Genomic DNA, 19,226 nt, shown 5'->3' with positions numbered 1-19,226 from the left:
CTGGTGTCCGACTTGACACAAGAACTGAAAGCCAAGAGTGGGAATCATTTTAGCTAAATGTGGATTTCTATAGTTGAAATGTGGACACCTGAGCTTCACTTCCCACTGGATCGCAAGCCACAGCTCATCTTAGAAGCCTAATGCTGCTGAGATGACCAGCTCAGGCAGACAATGGCAGAAGGGAAATGTAAAGTTCCAAGGGACAAATCCTGTCCCAAATGTTGAGAATATTCCTCTCCACCACTGTCTCTTTGTCTAGGACCTTCTCATCTCCCCGCTCTGCAGACCTGGGCCTGCCTCTGGTGTCTAATTCATAGAATTATAGAATCATTCTGTTTGGAAGAGAACCTCAAGATCATCGAGTCCAACCATAACCTAACTAGCACTAAACCATGTCCCTAAGAACCTTGTCTAAACACGTTTTAAACCCCTCCAGGGATGGTGACTAAACCACTGCCCTGGACAGCCTGTTCCAATGCCTGACAATCCTTTCCATGAAGAATTTTTTCCTAATATCCAATCTGAACCTTCCCTGGTGCAACTTGAGGCCATTTCCTCTTGTCCTATCACTTGCTACTTGGGAGAAGAGACCAACCCCCTCCACACTCCAAGCTCCTTTCAGGCAGTTCAGAGATCAGAAGGTCTCCCCTCAGCTCCTGTTCTCCAGGCTGAACCCCCAGGTCCCTCAGCCGCTCCCACCACACTTGTGCTCCAGCCCCTTCCCCAGCTTCGTTCCCTTCTCTGAACTCACTCCAGCACCTCAAGGTCATTCTTGTCATGAGGGGCCCAAAACTGAACACAGTATAAGGTGGGGTCTCACTGGTGCCCAGTACAGTGGAATGATCATTGCCCTGGTCCTGTTGGCCACACTATTCTTGATACAATTCCTCTTCTACTCCCCTTTGCTTCTGCTCCTGCTCACCCACACAGCCCTTGCTTTGGCTCCAGTCCTCTCAGCTCCCCTCCACTGTCAGAAAGGACATGACAGCCATCACAGCTGACAAATGCCTTTAATGCAAGACACTTCCCTCACAGTTTTTTTCCATGTTTCTGCTGTCATTTTCCAATAAAAACTAGCTGAGGCTCATTTTTTTCCTGTTCACATGTTTGAGTAAACTTGCTTCGTTTTCTGCTTGAAACATTAACCATTTGTCCAATAAATAAAAACACAAAGAGCCTGGTGAAATTCCAGGAGCATTTTAAAAGGACTTTGCCCATCAGGAGGTCACTTTCAGGGGGACAGCATGTGATTGTCATGTTTGAAGTCTTTTGGAGTTTAGAAAGAGAGTTTGAGCATCCTGGGCATGGTTTTGCCTCTCAACCACAGGCAGGCTGGAGGGCAGCGAATGCATGATCTCTCCTGCAACTATTTACAGTGGGAGTACTCTGGGGCGGCCGTTGCAGATGTTTGGCTGATGGAGTGTGAAGCTCCCTGAGCTTGCAACTTGTTTGTAGCCTCCAGGGACATCCCTGGCTCTAACCTTGGAGACAGTCTCCACCATTGTCAATCACTCTTTCTACATGTTCCAGTTCTCTCCACGAGAGAGTGGAGGGTCTAACACATAGGACAGCAGGTTACAGGAGTCAATATTTCCTGGAGACATCTGGGAAAGTATTTTTTCTGTGACTGTCACATTGCTATTGAATGTAGAACAGCCTGCGCTGTTAAGTTCTGCACCAGTTGAACACCAGCTCATCCCTTGATCTCCTCTTTGGTGGTTCTCTCTCTTCTCTGTCCATAATAAAACTAAAATAGCGGTGGTGTTGGTGAAAGTGTCCCTTTGACCATGAAGTCTGGTGGCAGTGAGCTGAGCACCACAAGCAGGCGGCTGTTGATGAAACAGTCAGAGCTTGGAAACTTATTCATGCCTTTGAGCAAAGTGCTCCACTTAAGCTCATTAGCAGTATAAACACACGTTGGCTGGCCAGCCGCCTCCGCCAGGGAAACTTCCTGCTCTTTCAGGGTCTTATCAATAGCTGCTGTGTCAAAAATGAACCCAGGGGATGGAAGCAGGGAGTAAAAGCCACAGCTGGCTGTCTCCTCCCAAGAGGATGGAGAAAAATGCCTTTTCCATACTGTAGCTGCCTGTTGCAGCATTGCTCTGCTCTCAGCCTCAAGCATGTCCTGACCAAACTGGCTCACCTCAGCCAAAACCTCCTTGGCTTGTGGGAGGTTAGCCTTGCCTGGATGACAGCGTGGATGTAGCTCACCAGGCTCCAGACTCTGATGCTACTTCTGCTCTCCAGATATTGTGGCAGAGGAATACGTCAGAGAAGGCAGTTCATGGCCCGCAAGTGAAGATGTTGGATGATGCTACGGGGCTGCTCATTGGACACTTGCCCTGACTGCTGGCTGGCGCTCAGCCAGGCTGTGATATGTTTGTTGGATGTAACTGGGAAATATCCTGGTCCCTCGAGGCTGAGGGCAGCCTGTCCCACAAGGTCTGCTCCAGCATTATGCAATTACATCACCTGAGTCTTGCCTGTAGGTCTGGAAGCATATCTTCTCATGGAACATCAGCTACCTCAGGCATCTGTCAGAGGTGTTCCCTACATAAAAGCATAAGTAGATGGGTGATGAAAGAATCAGAGGATTCCCCTCACTAAGCCTTCCTGGGACACTATTCCTCCAATAAAGCCTGCTCAGGTCCTGGGCAAAGAAGGGCAGAGAAGACTTTTGTAGCCATTAACAGTGGGGCCCTCCATGCCTGTTTTTAGTGTTTTCGTTATCTGTAATCCATCCTCCATGTACATTCCTGCAGAGAAAGTGCTCACATCTCACTACCCACAGAAAAGAGCCTGTTTGGTAGCTCCTGGAGGGGATAGCTATTTCTGCTATGTGGTCCCTAACATGTTTTCTGCTGCCCAGATTCATCTGACTGCTGTAGCCCATGAAGTTGTCTTCTTATCACTGCTCACACATTGCTTCGGGGTGTGTGCATGCACTGCTTTTTAATTCGCTGACCTCTCCTCATGAGACCCAGCCCCTCAAAGGGACACCAAGTGTTAGACCCTGATGACCAGTGACTCTGGCTCCAGCAGAGAGATTTAATGTTGTTTTACTTGTATCTTGCCCAGCAGCTTAAGCCATTATGTGTTATTAATAGGTTAATATTTAAAGGGAATCTATCCCGGGACCAGCTGTATTACGAGTGAAATGCATCCTAGCCCAGAAATCTTTTACAGCTGGATAAGAAATTTATAATCCCTTTTCATCTCTAACACACTCTTGTCTCTGCTGAGTTGTATCTTTAATTCCCAGAGCGGTTAACTGTGTATCTACCACAAGTAACTGAGTCCCTGCCCTGCAGTGCTCGCGCAGAAAAAATACACAGCTCCCAGTAAAATGGTGGGAAACTTCTTCCCTTTTATCCACAGCATTAAAACCTGTCACGGAAACAATGTAAGCTGGTCAAAAGAGTGTGGTACAGTGAAAAACAATGGGTTTATGGTTGAGAAGGAGGCAGAATCAGCAGTATTCAGGATGACATAGTCTCCCTGTTCTCCCTCTTGGCAGGAGGAAGAGGATTCCTCATCCCTAATAAAAACCACACTTGTCTCCCTTCATTCAGCACTTGCTGTGAGGGGCTACAAGCGCAGGCTGGGACTCAGAGCAGAAAGGATGGAACCCTCCTCAGTGCTCCATACAGCGCTGCTGCCTGTTATCAGTAAGAGGAAATGCTCTGTCAGCTGCGTGCACAGGTCTCAATGAACAGCAATATATCTGACACTGTCCGCCGAAGATAAGAACCATGAGTTTCTCAGCCCATCAGCAGGACTTGGCAGCATGCTTGGAAGTATTTTTGAGTTCAAAGATCTCCCTGCTCGTGCCACTGCCCAAAGCAGAGGAGTTCTTCCTCACTTTAATGGGTCCTAGTTCACTCCAGTATAACAGCAGTTCCGCAGAATCCTCAATGGACCGGCACAGGCTTACTTGTGCATAACTGCTGGGAGGTGCTGCAGTCTGTGTTGAAACAGTTCATAGCTGACAATTATAATAAATTCTCTTTTTGAGTTATTGCCCCTTCACTTTAGGGGGAAACACACCCTCACAAACCATGGGGGACCAGGATGCTGAGGGGCCAAACAGATATTAACCACCGAGAGCTTGTGCACAGGTGTCTGCCCACTCTGGGGCTGGTTTGCAGGTTTGTGGGTATTGCTAACAGCAGCCGAGAGCCAGATCTGTAAGTGTACTGCACCCCTGCGTGCTGTCGGGTGAGCATGTCCACAGGCATGGCTGCAAGAGCATTCCTGTTCACCTCCTGCATCGCTCTGAGCTTCGCTGCCTTCTGCTTCTAGGCTAGGAGCTGTTTAGAACCAAGTCTCCATAACATTTGGTTTCTATCCATAGCTCATTGTCACAAAAAAACCCCACTATTTCCAGTGTTTTCCCTGAGTTAGCTGATGTTCTGAATGTGGCATGGAAATGTGTTACAGTTAGAGAGAATTCATATGATTAATGATTACTGCTGCTAACTGATTAATTACCTCACTTAAGCAGCTCTTATTCCAGCTTTGCAAGAAAATATGCGTGAAAAATGAGGACAATATCCTCTTTCTGTATTACCGTATATATGGAACTGCACTTCCTCTAAAAGATAAACACAAATTCATTTGAGAAAACAAATAACTGACAAGTTTCCACAGTGCTTGTGCATACATGTTGTCTCCAACGTTTACCCAGGACCACAGCCCCCCCCGAAACCTGCACTGCACCATTGGAGACCCGGTGCTTCAGGAAAACCCTCCTCATGGAAAACGTGCATTGTTATATACATCGAAAAATCTAAAGTTTCAGGTGTAGATTATGTGAGCTGATAACTATGTACCTAGTATCAAATTTCTATGAGCAATTTCTAGACAAAAACTCCCTTCACCAACTTGGTGATAAGGTTTCTTATGTATATGTGCAGTCACATAAGGGGACATTGTTTAAAGGTTGGCTTGAAGAGTTGTCTCTTTTTGTAGAAAATATAAAATTTTAAGTGGAAATTCACATACTAAGATTTAAGAAAAAATATATATATTTTCAGCCAGTATTTTGGCATTCAGGATTTATTGTTTATGAACTATCAACGTGTTTTGTAGTTACCACAATATGTAGCCAAATACCTTTCAACAACAACAACAAGACAATCTGGTATTCCAGGAAGGCAATGTAGCAAACCTGATCCCGATCTTTTCAGAAAGTCTCCAAAACTGCTCCAACAAACTGCTATCTGCAGAAATCTGACCTCTATAGAGAAAAAAACAATCACGTTGTGCTGTAGTAAATCACAGCCAGATGTGACAGATGTACATGCTCAGTAGCAAAGTTGTGCTCCTTAAGTCCAAGAGGAGTTTTCTGATGGAGCTGGTGAGCAGAAAGGTATCAGTGACCTGGTTAAGGACCAGAAGGATGTCCTGCTGTTGAGTGGCTGGGTGCTATTCAGGCATAAGACATTATATTTACTAACTGAAAGTACCACACAGGAGGCACAACAGCCAGGCTGGACTCAAAATCAGGTATTTACTATTTGAGTACAGTCTTCCAATGTCAATCAGAAAGGCACATTAGGAATTGTCAGAAAAGGGGTTGAGATCAAAACAGAAATTGTCTTTATGCTGCTCAATGCGTGTTTTGTTCCTGTCACTTGTGCTTCTGTCTGCCCAGTTCAAAGACTTAACAAAAAAAAAAAGACAAAAGAAAAAAGACCGAGGAGTGTAAAAATGAGAATCTTGCATGAGAGGGGTACTAAACAGAGCTGGGCTCTTGGCTCTGGGAAAGAAATCAGTGAGGGAAAAGCAGGTAATAGAGGTATAAGAACATGGTGAATGCTATGGAGAAGGAAGGGGATATGAAGCAATTGTTCATTGCATGCCAAAATACAGAAATTTCAGACAACTCTTACAGAGATAATACAGAAATTGGGGGTGTCTCCTGAAAAGATGAAGCAGTGTGCCTCCAGTGAAGCAAATGGAGATGTTTTCCAGTGGAGTAAGGCTGCATGAGATACATTCTTTATACCTGGATTTACATCTTGGAGAATTTATAGCATACCTCCCCCCAAATCCCTGTTTTTCTCCCCCATCCCCTGTTTCCTGGCTGAAGGGATGATGCTGCTTTTCCTGCTCCCCCCAGCGTAAAGAGAAGCCTGGGATGAGCCCAGTTACCTGACGGCCGGTAAAATCAGTCCCCCGAGAAACACCCCTGTTGCCCCCACCGTCACCCTCCCGCCTGGCCGAGACACCCCCCACACACGCTGGGTGTCTCCCCACTGCCGGCCCCTGCGCGGCGCCTTTAAGCGCCGGTGCGTGATGTCACTGTGCTGGGAGACCGGGACGGCGGGGCTGCCACGGGAAGCGCGGTCGGTGGGACCCCCTGCCCGGCGGGTACCCCTTGCCCGGTGGGGATCCCCTGCCCGGCGGGACCCCTTGCCCGGCGGGACCGCTTGCCCGGCGGGACCCCTTGCCTGGCGGGACCGCTTGTCCGGTGGGGACCCCTTGTCCAGCTGGAGCTCCTGCCCGGTGGGACACCCTGCCCGGCGGGACCCCCTGCCCGGCGGGGACCTCCCTCCCGGCAGAACGGGCTCGGCGGCGCAGCATGAGCAGCGTCCAGCTGCAGGACTTCGCGGCGGGCTGGGTGGGCGGTAAGTGGTGCCGTGGGCTCCGGGAGTCGGGGCGGGGGGGGCAGGAGTGTCACCCACGGTCTGTGCCTCCGACCGGTGTGCTCATAGCAGCGGATGCGCGTTTTGCTTTGCTTTGGCCCAGAAGTGCAGTTTAATCCTGTTTCCACGGGCGGGATACTTAAAATGTGTCAGTACTTGGGGTGTTGCTGTGCGCCTCGGGGGGCGAGGGCCTCTGCCTGAGCCACTCCGCACGCCCCCGGCCCCGCCGGCTCTCCCGTCCTTTCTTTCAAGGCTGGAAGCACCGCTGGGCCCGGAGGGGCACAGCCGGGGCTCACAGCAGCCAGCCCGGGATCCCCCATCGCACACACCCCCAGGGAAGCACCATCTGGCTTTGACCCCGCGGCCCCGACGCGACAAACCGGCTGATGGCCGGGGAGGAATATTGATCCGATCTGCTGAAAATGCTGATTGCAAACATCAGGAAAACAGACGCAAGAAAGAAAATGTAAGGATCTGAAAAGCCGTCACTCACATAGTATGTGTTACAGAACTGAAAGTTCCCACTGTGTTTAACAGCTGAAAAGGTGCATGGCTAAGCTGCCTGCTCCGGTGATGCGCTGCAGCAGTGGCTGGGCAGAGGGGAAACTGAGGCACTGACCACTGCAGACCAGAGCTGTGCCCAGGCTACAGCTCACACTAGGCTTAGGAAGGGGCTGTGAGATGGCTTACAGATCCCGACTGGCCAGACGAGTGTCATAGGTTAGCTGACTCCAAAACAGTGCAGAACTTCCATCAAAAGGTTATGCAAGCAGCTGATTTTGGGCTCTTTGCAGCCTGTGGAGATTGTGCAGCATGCAGTCCCTCCCTCTGTCCCACTGACCTTGTGCTATGGCTGCACACCCCTGGGTTGGGACAAGATGTCTAGGGGGTGACCAGCCACCAGTGCTCAGTGTTGGTGGTAGCAGGCCAGTTTTCACACATAGTGCTGGGCCACAGGTGGTCTCAGGTTCAGGTCCAGGAGGAAAGGGGGCATTTTATAATACATTTTTGATAAAAGTCATAATGCGTTGACCAAGGAAATGATGCTCTTTTCAGTCTTGTAAAGTTGATGGAGTTCATACTGCGCATTGCTCTGGCTCAGTATGGCTGTTCCTATGGAAATCTCTCCTCCTCCCTTATAAACCCATCACCTCCTGTCCTGTTGCAAATACATCTTCAATGTTTTGCATAATACTTTGCTTTCATTCCCAGGAGCCGCCAGTGTGATTGTGGGCCACCCCCTGGACACGATCAAGGTAAACCACTTTGAACCATGCTCTCACCAACAGGGAGGTGGCCTCTCTAGATGACCCTTCAAAAGGCCTTCACTTTCCTCGCCACCCCAAGGGAGAATTTAGCCTAAGTAGAAATGTTTTCATAGGCTTTAGCCTTTCTTCCTCTCCAATGCCCATTTCGAATGAGAAACTAGAAGAACTGGCTGATATGTGTGAGCTCCTCCAGTGAGGTTTAATGCTGAAAATTAAACTGGCCTTACCTAATGTGTGGTTTACCAAACAGTTCTGCAATGTTTTACTGAACTGTACCACAGACAAATATTCAAAGGGCAATAGGGAAACTTATTTACTTTGCTGCAGGCACATTTGACGTGTTTTCCTCATGTTGTCAGGGCTGGAAGAACAGAGTGCTGAAATCGTTATCCCAGGCCTATGGGGTGCAATATTTGCTATTCCTGCAAGACAACTTTCTTCAGAGAGAAGGATTTATAGATGTAAGAAGACACTTGCTAGCATAATGCAGACAAACTCATGCACACACCAGTACAGCCTGACCCAACTGAGTTGACCATTCCTACTGATGCAGAGATACAGAGGAAGACCCTGTCCTTCTTCCTTTCTACTTTTGCAGTGTGATAGGCATCTCAGGCAATCTTTCACCATTTCAACTGTTCTGCCCACGTGCTCTGATCTGGTTTGAGCCTCATTGCTGGCACCAGGCTGGGCTGTCAGATGCAGCAGACCCAAAGCCACTGGCCCTGTTTGCACCTTAGACACCCTTGGAGTGTGATGGGGAGGAGGCAGGGTCCAGCACAACCCACACCACATTGTTTCCCCAGCCATCACAGCCATCCCCTTGCACAAAGCTGGCTTTCCTGGGGTCAGGAGGTCACCTGCACACCCTCTCCTTTCTGACCTGCTGATATCAGCCCCAGGAGCATCGCAGTGTGAGGAGGGGTGCAGACCCCCCAGAGATGGGCAGGGTCAGGGCACAGGGAGCACAGGCAAGGCTTTGCCTGGGTTGCTAAGGCAATCCCCGTTTCAGGCTGGATTTCAGGGCCAGGTTTGGAGGATTTCGGCAACAACTAAGAGAGGATCCTGTTGGGAAGCATCCAGTTTCTGGATGCCAAGAAAGAGCAAGCCCATCCTTCAGTGCTTATAAAGACAACTGTCAGACTGACCCTTGCTTGCCCTTGGCTTTGGATATTGCCTGGGAATACCAAGTAGGCAAACTTGTTATCTTTCCAAATTTAGGGGGAGTGGAAAGGGGAGTTTTTACATAGCACTAAGCCAGCCAAGGGGCAGCTGAGCGGCATTCGCAGCCTCCGGGCAATGTCCAGAGCAGGGGACAGGACTGAATGAAACCTGGATGGAGTATGTGGTATCTGCACCACAGTTCCCATCAAGCAGATTTCCTCCTTCAGCTGGCCTCTTCCCAGCATTGCAGCTTCCATCAAACTCAAGCTGCTATTTTGCCACAGCCCTGCAAAACTCTTTTAGAGTTTTACATTTACCCACTTTTCACCATCCACATCGCATTTATTTCCCCAGAACCTTCTTTAGTTTCTGAGTGCTACTGAAGGGCCCCGTCTAATTAAAAAGTAACGAAAAGAGAAAGTTTCCTGAGGAGTATCCATACCGGGATCAGCTGACTTTGACAGAAATGCCAGCAGGGGTTTCAGCTCCATGTGTTAACAGCTTAGCTAAGGGGCATATGCATGAAGAGCAGCTTGTGAGGACAGGCGGTTGCCCTGAGCTATTCAAAAAATATATTAACTTGTACCTCTGAATACCTGGTTACTGTGTAAAAGAATGAAAAACAAGCCCATGGAGGCAAAATGGAAATGTCCGGACTAAGTGTTCAGATGAAGCCAGGAGGGATGCAATGCTGTGCACCCTGGTTACCCTGCGCCAGGCTCCCCGAGGTGCAGCCGGTTCCCCCAACCCCGTTACTCCCAGCATGAATCACGGCACACACAGGTCTGCACCCCAGCCTGGGCCTGCCTGCGTTGCACAATGTTTGCTGCATGAGCCACAGCCACATCTTCATGTACCAGCTTGTTTACACGGGCTCAGTAAATATTCTGCTTTTGCTGCTGCCTTCTCTGTGGCCAGGTGTGGAGCGGTGCTGGGTGCTTGGTGCTCGGTATGGGCAGACGGCTGCACGGAGCATTCCTGGGGTGAGAGGTGAGCCTGAGGTTTGGTCCTTCCCACTCCCCAGCCAGGGTCCTGTGGCAGCATCCCACCGGCAAGGCTCTGGCAGGGCCCTGGGCAGGACTTTGGGCCAAATGATTGTATGATTAAACCTGCCATTTGCTGTCCAAAAGCTCTCCCCAGGCACAAACTTGGGAAGACACTCCTTTGTGCTTTAAATTCCCAAATTAAGTTCCGGTTTCACCCTGGTGTAAGTCAGGGCTGAGCCACTGGAGGGGACTGGGCACTGTCCATCCACGCTTCATTTTGCCATTCCTGCTAGCAGCAACTTCGATGGAAATGATTAGAAATATTGTCCCCATTCCCTAAAAATATCCTCAATAGAGCACATGTGAGTATCTTCCAATAAAAACTGAGCTCTGGCTTCAGCCAAAATTAATTGCTGAAGCCCCAGGTCTTGTGAATCAAACAAGGTTTCCATTTCCTCACACATCTCTAAGCCCAAACAATGGATCACTTGTTAGGATTCTTTTATAGTAAACTTGTGAGCAGCTTGAATGAAAGATGATCTAAATATGCCTGTGTATATGTTTATGTATGTGTGTGTGAAAACGAGAAAGTATTTTGAAGCATACAAGCTTTGTCGTGGTTTATGTGCCATTTCTGACAGCTGTCATCGGCATCTTTTCAAAGGAGTATAACCATTGCTTTCCAGAAACAAAAATATCATTTTGGAAATGATGTAAAAATGTATTTTTGAGTGAAGCATGGAGAATTTCTGAGATGGAGCTGAATTATTTTTGGCTTCATTTAGTATTTCTATGTCTTAAAATCTACCTTGGACAGAAAGGGCCCTGCAAGCATCCCAGGAGAGCTCTCCTCTCCATCCTTCAGCAATACATTCAAATGGAGGAGATCACATTGCTCTCCAATTGCCTCATAAATCAGGACCTTGCAATAACAGCACTGTACGCCAGCAGTCTGCCCCAAGCACTGTGCTGAGTCAGGGTAGCTGGTCTGGACTCCAGAGCAATTTGACAGTCAGTTCCAATTGACAGACAATTCCAGATGTTGCAGAAACTTCAGACCTCTGAGGTCCCATTTAGCCCCGCTTCTGGCAATGTTCAAGGGGGATGGATGCATATATCTCTTATTTTTTTTTCTGTGTTTTCTTAACAACTAAGGAAGGATTCTCTCTCAAAGCAAAGTACTTATTGTTTATGTAGCATGAGCTTCCACTGGACTAGAAGCATGGGATTTCAATTGCATTTCATGAATTCCTTTTGCAGACTCGTTTGCAAGCTGGGCAAGGATATGGAAATACACTCAACTGTGTTCTCACTGTGTACCGAAATGAGTCTGTAAGTAGTTTATCTTACTTAAAATGTGCTACTAGAAAATGCAAATAAATAAATAGATAAATACATAAAGCAATTATATAAAATCACAGTTGACTCCAGCAGTTATATGGTGCAACTGAACCAGCAAATCCATACAGCCTCCCCTTGCTTAACTCCAAAGTATCTCTCTTGGTTACTCCTATAGGGAAAAGACAGATCCCTGGAGTGACAAATGACATTGCCCATGTCTCTGCATGAGTCAGGGTGTTACATCCACAGCGACTGTTTTGCTTGTACCTGCTGGCAAAGCTGTACTGGAGGTATTTTGTTGACTTTGGTGGTGCCAGGACATAATGTGGCCATAAGAGGGACTTGACATGGGTTTCTGTGCTTTATCCTGTATTCTGCACAATTTTTACAATTCTTTAGCAGTATGAATAAATTTTCGTTTGCTCAGTATGTGCAAGTGGTTGGTTCCAGGAGACATCTGGTCCTTGGATTTGTGTTTCTGGTCTGATGGACAAGTTGGGGTTTGTTCTGCTCCATCCCATTTGCTCTCTTAACTCCTGCTCCCTTCCTTGAGTAGGTGGCTGGCTTCTTCAAAGGCATGTCCTTCCCACTGGCCAGCATCGCTGTCTACAGCTCCGTGGTGTTCGGCGTCTTCAGCAACACACAACGGTTCCTCAGCCAGCTCCGCCATGGAGACCCATCCCATACACCAGTGCTTGCTGATGTGGCTCTGGCCAGCATGGTAGCAGGGTTTGTCTCCGTGGGCATTGGCACTCCTGTGGACCTGGTAAAGATACGGCTACAGATGCAAACGCAGCCTTACATTGAAGGTAGGAAGCAAGAGTTTCTTTTTGCTTTCTCTGTGAGTCCTTGGTGTTTGCCAAGAGCTTTAGGACAACTTTGCTTCAAGGCCTGGCTCTCTGATGCCTTGTGCCACTGTGATTGAGCTAAAAATGTTTCCTTCTGCCTCAGGATGGACCCCATCCTCCTCAGCTCAAGTGCAGGGGGTTTATCAATGACCTTGAATTGATCTCTGCTGGCATTTCCAGCTGATCAGGACCTATAATGAACACAGGGGCAGGTCTGCTCAGGGCCAGGAGCCATTGGAGCCACCTTCCCCACGCGGCCATGGGGCAGAAACAGTGAGTCCCCAGGCTGTGGGGTCTCCTGCCAGCAGTAGCACCAGCTCCCCATTGCCTGTTGCATACTCTCGATCCCATGTATATTTGCCCCTAAACCCCTCTGTGTTACTCCACTCTCCTCTGTTCAAAAACTAAAATTTCACACGTACATTTGAAAAACACTGGCTTATTTGGTGTAGAGTTACAGGTAAGCAAGGTGCAGGCAGGATGGATGATCTGGTGGAAGATGTCCCTGCTCATCACAGGGGGTTTGGACTAGATAAGCTTTGAATGTCCCTTCCAACCCAAACTATTCTATGATTCCATGATTCTGTGGGTCAGGAGGGGACGCATGGGCAGCTGTAACCTCTTCAGAAGCTGGAGGCAGAAGGAGCTGCTTCTGCTCATGACAGCAGCTGAATTTCACTGCAGGCTGCAAACCCCGCCAGAGCACATGCACCGCCGAAGGAAGAGACGGCACAGCTTCAGAGCTGAACACCTTGAATTTCAGCAGTTTCATTAACACCTTTCTCACAATTATCATTGTAGTGTTTAACTGTAAAATATTGACTTTTTTTGTATTGCTTCGATGAAATAATATTATGTCAATTTTTAAAAGTCTCCATGCAGCTTAGCCCTTTCCAAAACAAACTTGGTCTACATGGGAAGGGCCAGACTCTGAAGATGCCAAGGCTTTCCAAGATGCAACTTGGCACCAGATTCAGTTAAAATCCATGAAAACTGGGCACATAGCCTTAAATTCAATTGGAAATATCACATGGCACACATTGGGAGGTATGCAATGCATCTAGGAAGAATCTGTCCCAAAGTGTCTAAATGTCTTTAAAAAATGGACCTAGGTCCTCTTTCTTAAAACATTTTTTTTTTTCCCCCACACCAGATGTTCATCCCAGCAAAAGAAAATGGATGGCAGTGATTTCTGTTGGATGATGGTGGGCTTTTAAGAGGAGTTCTGTAGCAATATAGCTATTATAACAGTTATATCTTTATTTGCAGCAAACATTAAACTAAAGCCCACAGTTCCTGGATTTCCTGTGTACCGAGGCCCAATTCACTGCTTCAGGACAGTCCTACAGAAAGAGGGGATAGCAGGAATATACCGAGGCGCGGGAGCAATGCTTCTGAGGGATGTTCCTGGGTACTGCCTCTATTTCATCCCTTACACATTTTTCTGTGGATGGATTACCCCTGATGGATGCATTTCCCCTAATCCCTCCTCCATCTGGCTGGCAGGGGGTGTAGCAGGTAAGCACCATTTTATCCCACAATACTGGCAAAACAAGGACAGGAAAGTTCCTGGAGGAGCAAGCACAGCCTCCTGGTCACAATGGGAGGACAAGGGGCTGAATGACCTTCCTTCCCCAGGGCCAGGTCCCTTGGCACCGTAGCTGCACCTTATAATTTGACAAACTTTATGGCAGTCGTGTTAGCAGCTCTTCATCAAGCTCAATGTCAGCGAGAAGGAAAATAGCCAGTGCCTTCCTCTCCCTGGCTGTCTCACAGCAGCCTGTGTATTTCCTTGCCAGGGATACCTGGCAGACAAGATGTCTCCAGAAGAGGACTTCAACCTGTTGGCTGCCTACCGGGAGGGTACGCACCCTACCCATACCCAGCACAAGCCGAATTAACTGTTACTGATCTTTTTTTCCTGGGTACACCTGCCAGTAAGACTGGCATGAATGTCTCCCACCAAGCCTACAAGTGTAAAGTCACCCCTACACCCACTCCCCATTTCTTGGCCGTTTCTAAACTGCAGACCCCGAAATGTAGATCAATCCTTAGCTCAGGCAGTGATTACAAAACCACCTCTCCGTTTCTCCTGTAAATAACCAGACCCCTGCCTGGCCCAACTGGACAGCTTCTCTTGTATGCCCCAGCACTCATGTAGGTTCAAACTCGTCTGCCCAACCGGACCACGTATTGCGGTCACATGCTGACCTTTTCAGAGAGGCAGAACATCCCACCTGGTTGCAGGATCAATGTAAATAGACGGTTTCTTTATAGGAATGATGATGTAGCTCAGCTGCATGGAGCCTAATCCTGGCTGCATGAGATGGACCAGCCTCTTATTTGCATTCTTAGTTCAAACTTTGCTTTTCAACACTGAGGACTCCAGTTTTTCTGAAACTGCCCCAAATGGCATTTCCCTCAGGCTCTTCCCATCGCACGTCCATGTTCCACCAGAAGCATGGCAGAAGACTCATTTGTACCAGGGGAAGCACCTCCTGGGCTGCCTGCATTTGATTACCAGTGTAACCCCCAAAATCTCAATCCTTCTTCCAGAAACAGGGAACTTTGCCCCCAGAAATACCATTCCTGTGCCTGAGCAGGGCAAATACCTTGAAATGAAAACACCATGAATATGATGTGGTAGAGAAGAGGTGAATTTCTGAGTTCACTGACCTGCAGCCAAGGAAATACAGAGAATAAATGGTTCAAATACTTGTGCATTTTTCTAGGAGCCATTTCCTGGGGGACTGCAACTCCAATGGATGTTGTGAAAAGTCGTCTTCAGGCAGATGGAGTTTATTTAAACAAGTACAAAGGGACCTTTGACTGTATCTTGCAGAGCTACCACAACGAGGGCTTAAAAGTAAGTGGTATTTGAAGTAAAATCTGGGTATTAGGCCTTTAATTTTCAACTGGGAAATAGAATGGCTGCTACAAACCTATCTGCAGGGTTGAGAGGCAGCTAAAGCCCATCTGATAAATTAGAATAATGACAGTAGGTAATTATAGTGCAGACTCTTTCTAAATCATAATAGTGAGAGTAATAATGTGCCTTACAGCAATTAAAGAATAAATGACCGGGGGTCTCAGTCTGCTAGTGTAATTAACTTAAAAAGACACTTCATGTCAGTGCCTTTAATTGTGGATATGATTTGACTTATTGTAAATCACAGGTAGAAAATCTTGTTTCTGTGATAGCTACTACAAAATGCAGAGGTCAAATATTTCCCATTGACACAGAAGTCAATGGCACCTGATTCCAGTGGGACTATGCTGGCACCCAAAATGCATTTGGTCACTTTGGGCAATGCTCTGGTGGAACTGATGCTGCGCTTTGCACTGCCCACCCTCATTTTCCGCCAAGACAGAGTTGGTTGAAAATGCTCTTAAATCAAAATTGCTTCAGCTTCAACCATGAAGAAGGGCTGTGTGCCAAAAAAAAACTTATCTCCTTTTTCTGACTTTGTATACTAGTGTAATAAAAGTAGTTTGTTCTACCTGCAAACTTCGCCTCAGTTAAATGTGAATGGCAGAGAATTGGGATTTGCAGCTTTATTGCACTGCCAATGCATGGTTATGAGAAGAGATATCTTCTAATATTGAAGTAAATCTGTAATTAAGCTGTCATCGCAACATCACATGGACTCTTAGCTCCAAAGTGTTAATTTTCACCTTCTGAGGGAAGAGTAATAAATTACAAAAAATAAGCTGCAAAATCACAAGCCAGTGTGGTTTAAATATTTGTCAATATGCCACTATATTATGCCAGCTGTCTCAGGAGCCTGCAGCCTCCTTTGTGTTTTGCCATTATGTGAAGAATGTCACAGTCATATGAAGCGCAGGCACCTGGAGAGATGCTGAAGACCAAGTTCAGATGGTCAGACACAGCAGGGTAGCTGAAAAGGGAATTTCCATGTGTTTTTCCTCTGTCTCCATCCTCATCCTCACCCCCTACCCTCCTTGCCCTGCCTCACAATTAAAAATTAATTCAGGCACTTAGAGGTTTTTGTGTTAGAGGTCTGAGCTGCTTACAGTTTTTCTGCTCTCATGCCTGGCACCCAGACCAAAACTGGCAATAGGGCTGAGTAATAGTTGATGATAAGACTAGATCTTTCTCTCTTGAGGAAAATCTTTTTATGTGTTGGGAGAGACACAACTGATAAACGGCAAACCCAGCTCTGGATGTTTCCATTTGGAGACGAAGGAACAGGATTTGCAGTGCTGAAAATAACTGCCTGTTGTACATACAAAAAAAATGCAATGTAGCCTTCTTCTTTCTCCATAGTCAGGTGTGTACATTCTGATGAGGAAAACTGATGCCTCTGGGCTTTTAATCATAAATCTTCATTATTATTTAATCTGGCTCTCTCATGTTATTTTATGGGTACTGCAAAAATGTGAATTGCCTCCCAGAAAAGTGTACCTTTCCTAGAAAAACAAAACACCCTAATAAATCAAGAAATATCTGAAATATCCTAATATTGCAATTTCTCATTGCAAACATCATCCTAAACGATGTGAAGATGTCTTGATTTTCTTGTACAAGTCAGTGCAATGAACTGGATTTATTGGATACAGGATATGGTTGTGTTCAGCAGAGCTCGGTATTTCAGGGAAAATACTGGTTAGACACTCAAATCTATGGACTTCTGGTCTTGCAGCTGAGATCTTCCCTGCTTTCCCACAGCAGGCATGGCAGCTTTGCCTTTGTAAACCCTGGAAGGGAACTTGCTTTGCTAATGCTACTTTTCATGTCTGTTCTGAACTTCTGGTGTTTAGATAAGTGACCACAGTGATTAGCCTGGGTGGGTAATGGAGTGTTTTAGTGAGAAACAGGCCGGCAGAGATACTCCCTGCAATCATCATTTTGTAAACAGGCTCAGCCCAGAGTGAGTGGTTTGTGCACAGCCTTGCATGTACCAGGCAGTGGAGTCTGGAGCAAGGTGGGGTTTGAAGGGGGACAAGCCAATGCCAGGAGCGACAACAGCCCCTTCTCCACTTTCCCAAAAGCACTTTACTGTTCAAGCACTTAACAACCACAGGGTCTTTCACACTTGCAAGTGCCAAAGTCTTTAAAAATATATGTATTGAGCAGAACGGGAACTCTGGCTGTATAAATTTATATTCATTATCTTAATGAAAGAAAACTCTGGGATATATATGAGCACCAAAGCTTGACCTTAGGAACCCACATGTGACAATATCAGCTTCTATCCAATACTTTTTCCAAAGCTGGTGGCAGGAGCTAGTTCTCAGCAAGATACAGAACACATCTAATTTTCTGCTGATTGAAAAATTGTTTCTATGCCCAAAGGTGAAACCTGCAAAATAGCCCATGTGGCACAGTGCCCACATCAGCTGGGCTGGCTCCAGCCACACCGCTCCCTCTCCCCTTCCCAAACACCCACAGACCCAACCCCCAGAGTCAGGGTATTTGCTGCATGAAAGCAACAGCCTTCTTACTGCACCCAGGAGTTTGTATGATCCTTGCACACTTTTGTATGCAAAGGGAAGGAGGACCCATAGACAGGTAGGACAACATTGGAAGACGTTTTAGTTTTCTTGCTTTCTGCTCTACTCCAGTGGCATGAGGCCATTTTTTAATCTTTATCTCTTGTAGCTAATGCTGGCAAGCACAGAGCGGGGTCCATAGGGAGCGTGGAGCACAATGACACCAAACCAGTGACTTCTGCCATTGAGTTTCTATTCTCCAACACAGACTTCAGCAAAAACTGTCAGTGAGAGCACATCTCCTGAGCAAAGCAAGATTTGGTTCTTCAGAATCCCACTATAGCTTTATTCAATGTTTTCTTCTTAAAACAGCCAGTATATTCCTATGGTCTAACCTTTCTCCATCCCCAACAGGTCTTTTTTAGGGGCATCACGGTCAATGCAGTGCGAGGATTCCCAATGAGTTCAGCCATGTTTCTTGGCTATGAACTTTCCCTCACAGCAATGAAAAGAGACCAAACTGAGACCAATCCTTAACTTCCAGGTCAGCACATAAAGACCCTCTAGCTTTATTAAAATTAGACAATTAATCTTTGAATCAAATGGAGTTGCAATAGTACAGTTCCTCTAAAAGCCAGGTAAATTACATGGGTATCTACACCTGGATAATCAAACACTTTTCAAATTTGCGTCTGTGGCATGTGGAGCAGACAACAGATGAGCTGATGGATTTTGGTTTCATTCCAGATCTCCTGGAATTTCATTGGAATCCATCCTGATTGTTGTGATTGTTTTGATTAGTGTGAATCAGAAAAGAAAATCTGAAGGGAGAATATTCTCTAACATTTTTATACGTTTTGAAATATCTTTCTCACTAAACTCCTTGCACAGTATCCTTTCCTCCCCTGATCCATCCCCAAAGACCTGAAATTAAGCCCTTTCAAAGTGTCTTGACTATCAGCTTGCAGTTTTATTATTTCCCTCATGAACTCAGGGTTGCATCAAGGAGCAGCAATAAAAATACCTGATTACAGAAACTCATTAGCAGTTACATACTCAGACTTATTCTTGGAAGTCCTTTCTGTTTTATGCAGTACTTCATAAACCTCCTTCTTTCTTATTTCAAAAGTGTAGTCAAGATGACCTGAAAGTCTCCTGCTTTCCTGAGCCAAATCAGCAGCGTGGTGTTGGGGCTGCTCTGATCGAAGTCTCCCGTTCTGCACCTACAGCATCTGCTTTCTCTTCTGCCATGGACTTAGTCCCTGGAGGACTCTGAAAACTGCACCAGCTCAATGAAATCAAAAGACCCTTTTTTATAAAATCTTTTGCTCTTTTGTCTAAAAGCACCTTAATAATTCCCACGTTGATGTTGGGTTTTTTCACCAATGACATTTTTCCCACTGAGTGGACAGAACCACTTCCCTTACCCACATGAGTGAGACAGATATACCCAAACCCAGCCCAACCGACATCAACCAAGGGAGAGTCTTTTGTACAACACTGGGTACAACTTGT

General features: G+C 46.7%; 1 protein-coding gene across 3 annotated transcripts; it reads left to right on the top strand.

Annotated features, from left to right (window-relative positions):
* Window positions 1–6,586: 6,586 nt before the first annotated feature.
* Window positions 6,587–18,987, top strand: SLC25A48 (solute carrier family 25 member 48; the record flags this gene model as incomplete). 3 transcript variants are annotated; one of them, XM_080353394.1, is made up of 7 exons in its annotated part: window positions 6,587–6,632; window positions 7,863–7,906; window positions 11,329–11,400; window positions 11,966–12,254; window positions 13,527–13,775; window positions 14,990–15,123; window positions 18,841–18,987. In XM_080353394.1, the coding sequence occupies 7 exons, from the start codon at window positions 6,587–6,589 to the stop codon at window positions 18,985–18,987; spliced, it is 981 nt and encodes a 326-aa protein (XP_080209520.1). The 3 variants fall into 3 exon arrangements, with proteins under 3 accessions (XP_080209520.1, XP_080209521.1, XP_080209522.1); XM_080353395.1 differs by lacking the exon at window positions 18,841–18,987 and adding an exon at window positions 18,126–18,248 and having other exon boundaries at window positions 11,966–12,218; XM_080353396.1 differs by lacking the exons at window positions 6,587–6,632; window positions 7,863–7,906; window positions 18,841–18,987 and adding exons at window positions 9,100–9,108; window positions 18,126–18,248 and having other exon boundaries at window positions 11,966–12,218.
* Window positions 18,988–19,226: the final 239 nt, after the last annotated feature.

The sequence above is a fragment of the Nesoenas mayeri genome (genome assembly GCF_963082525.1).
Source record: "Nesoenas mayeri genome assembly, chromosome: 14".
Lineage (NCBI taxonomy): Eukaryota > Metazoa > Chordata > Aves > Columbiformes > Columbidae > Nesoenas > Nesoenas mayeri.
This window is presented reverse-complemented; position numbering and strand designations above follow the sequence as displayed.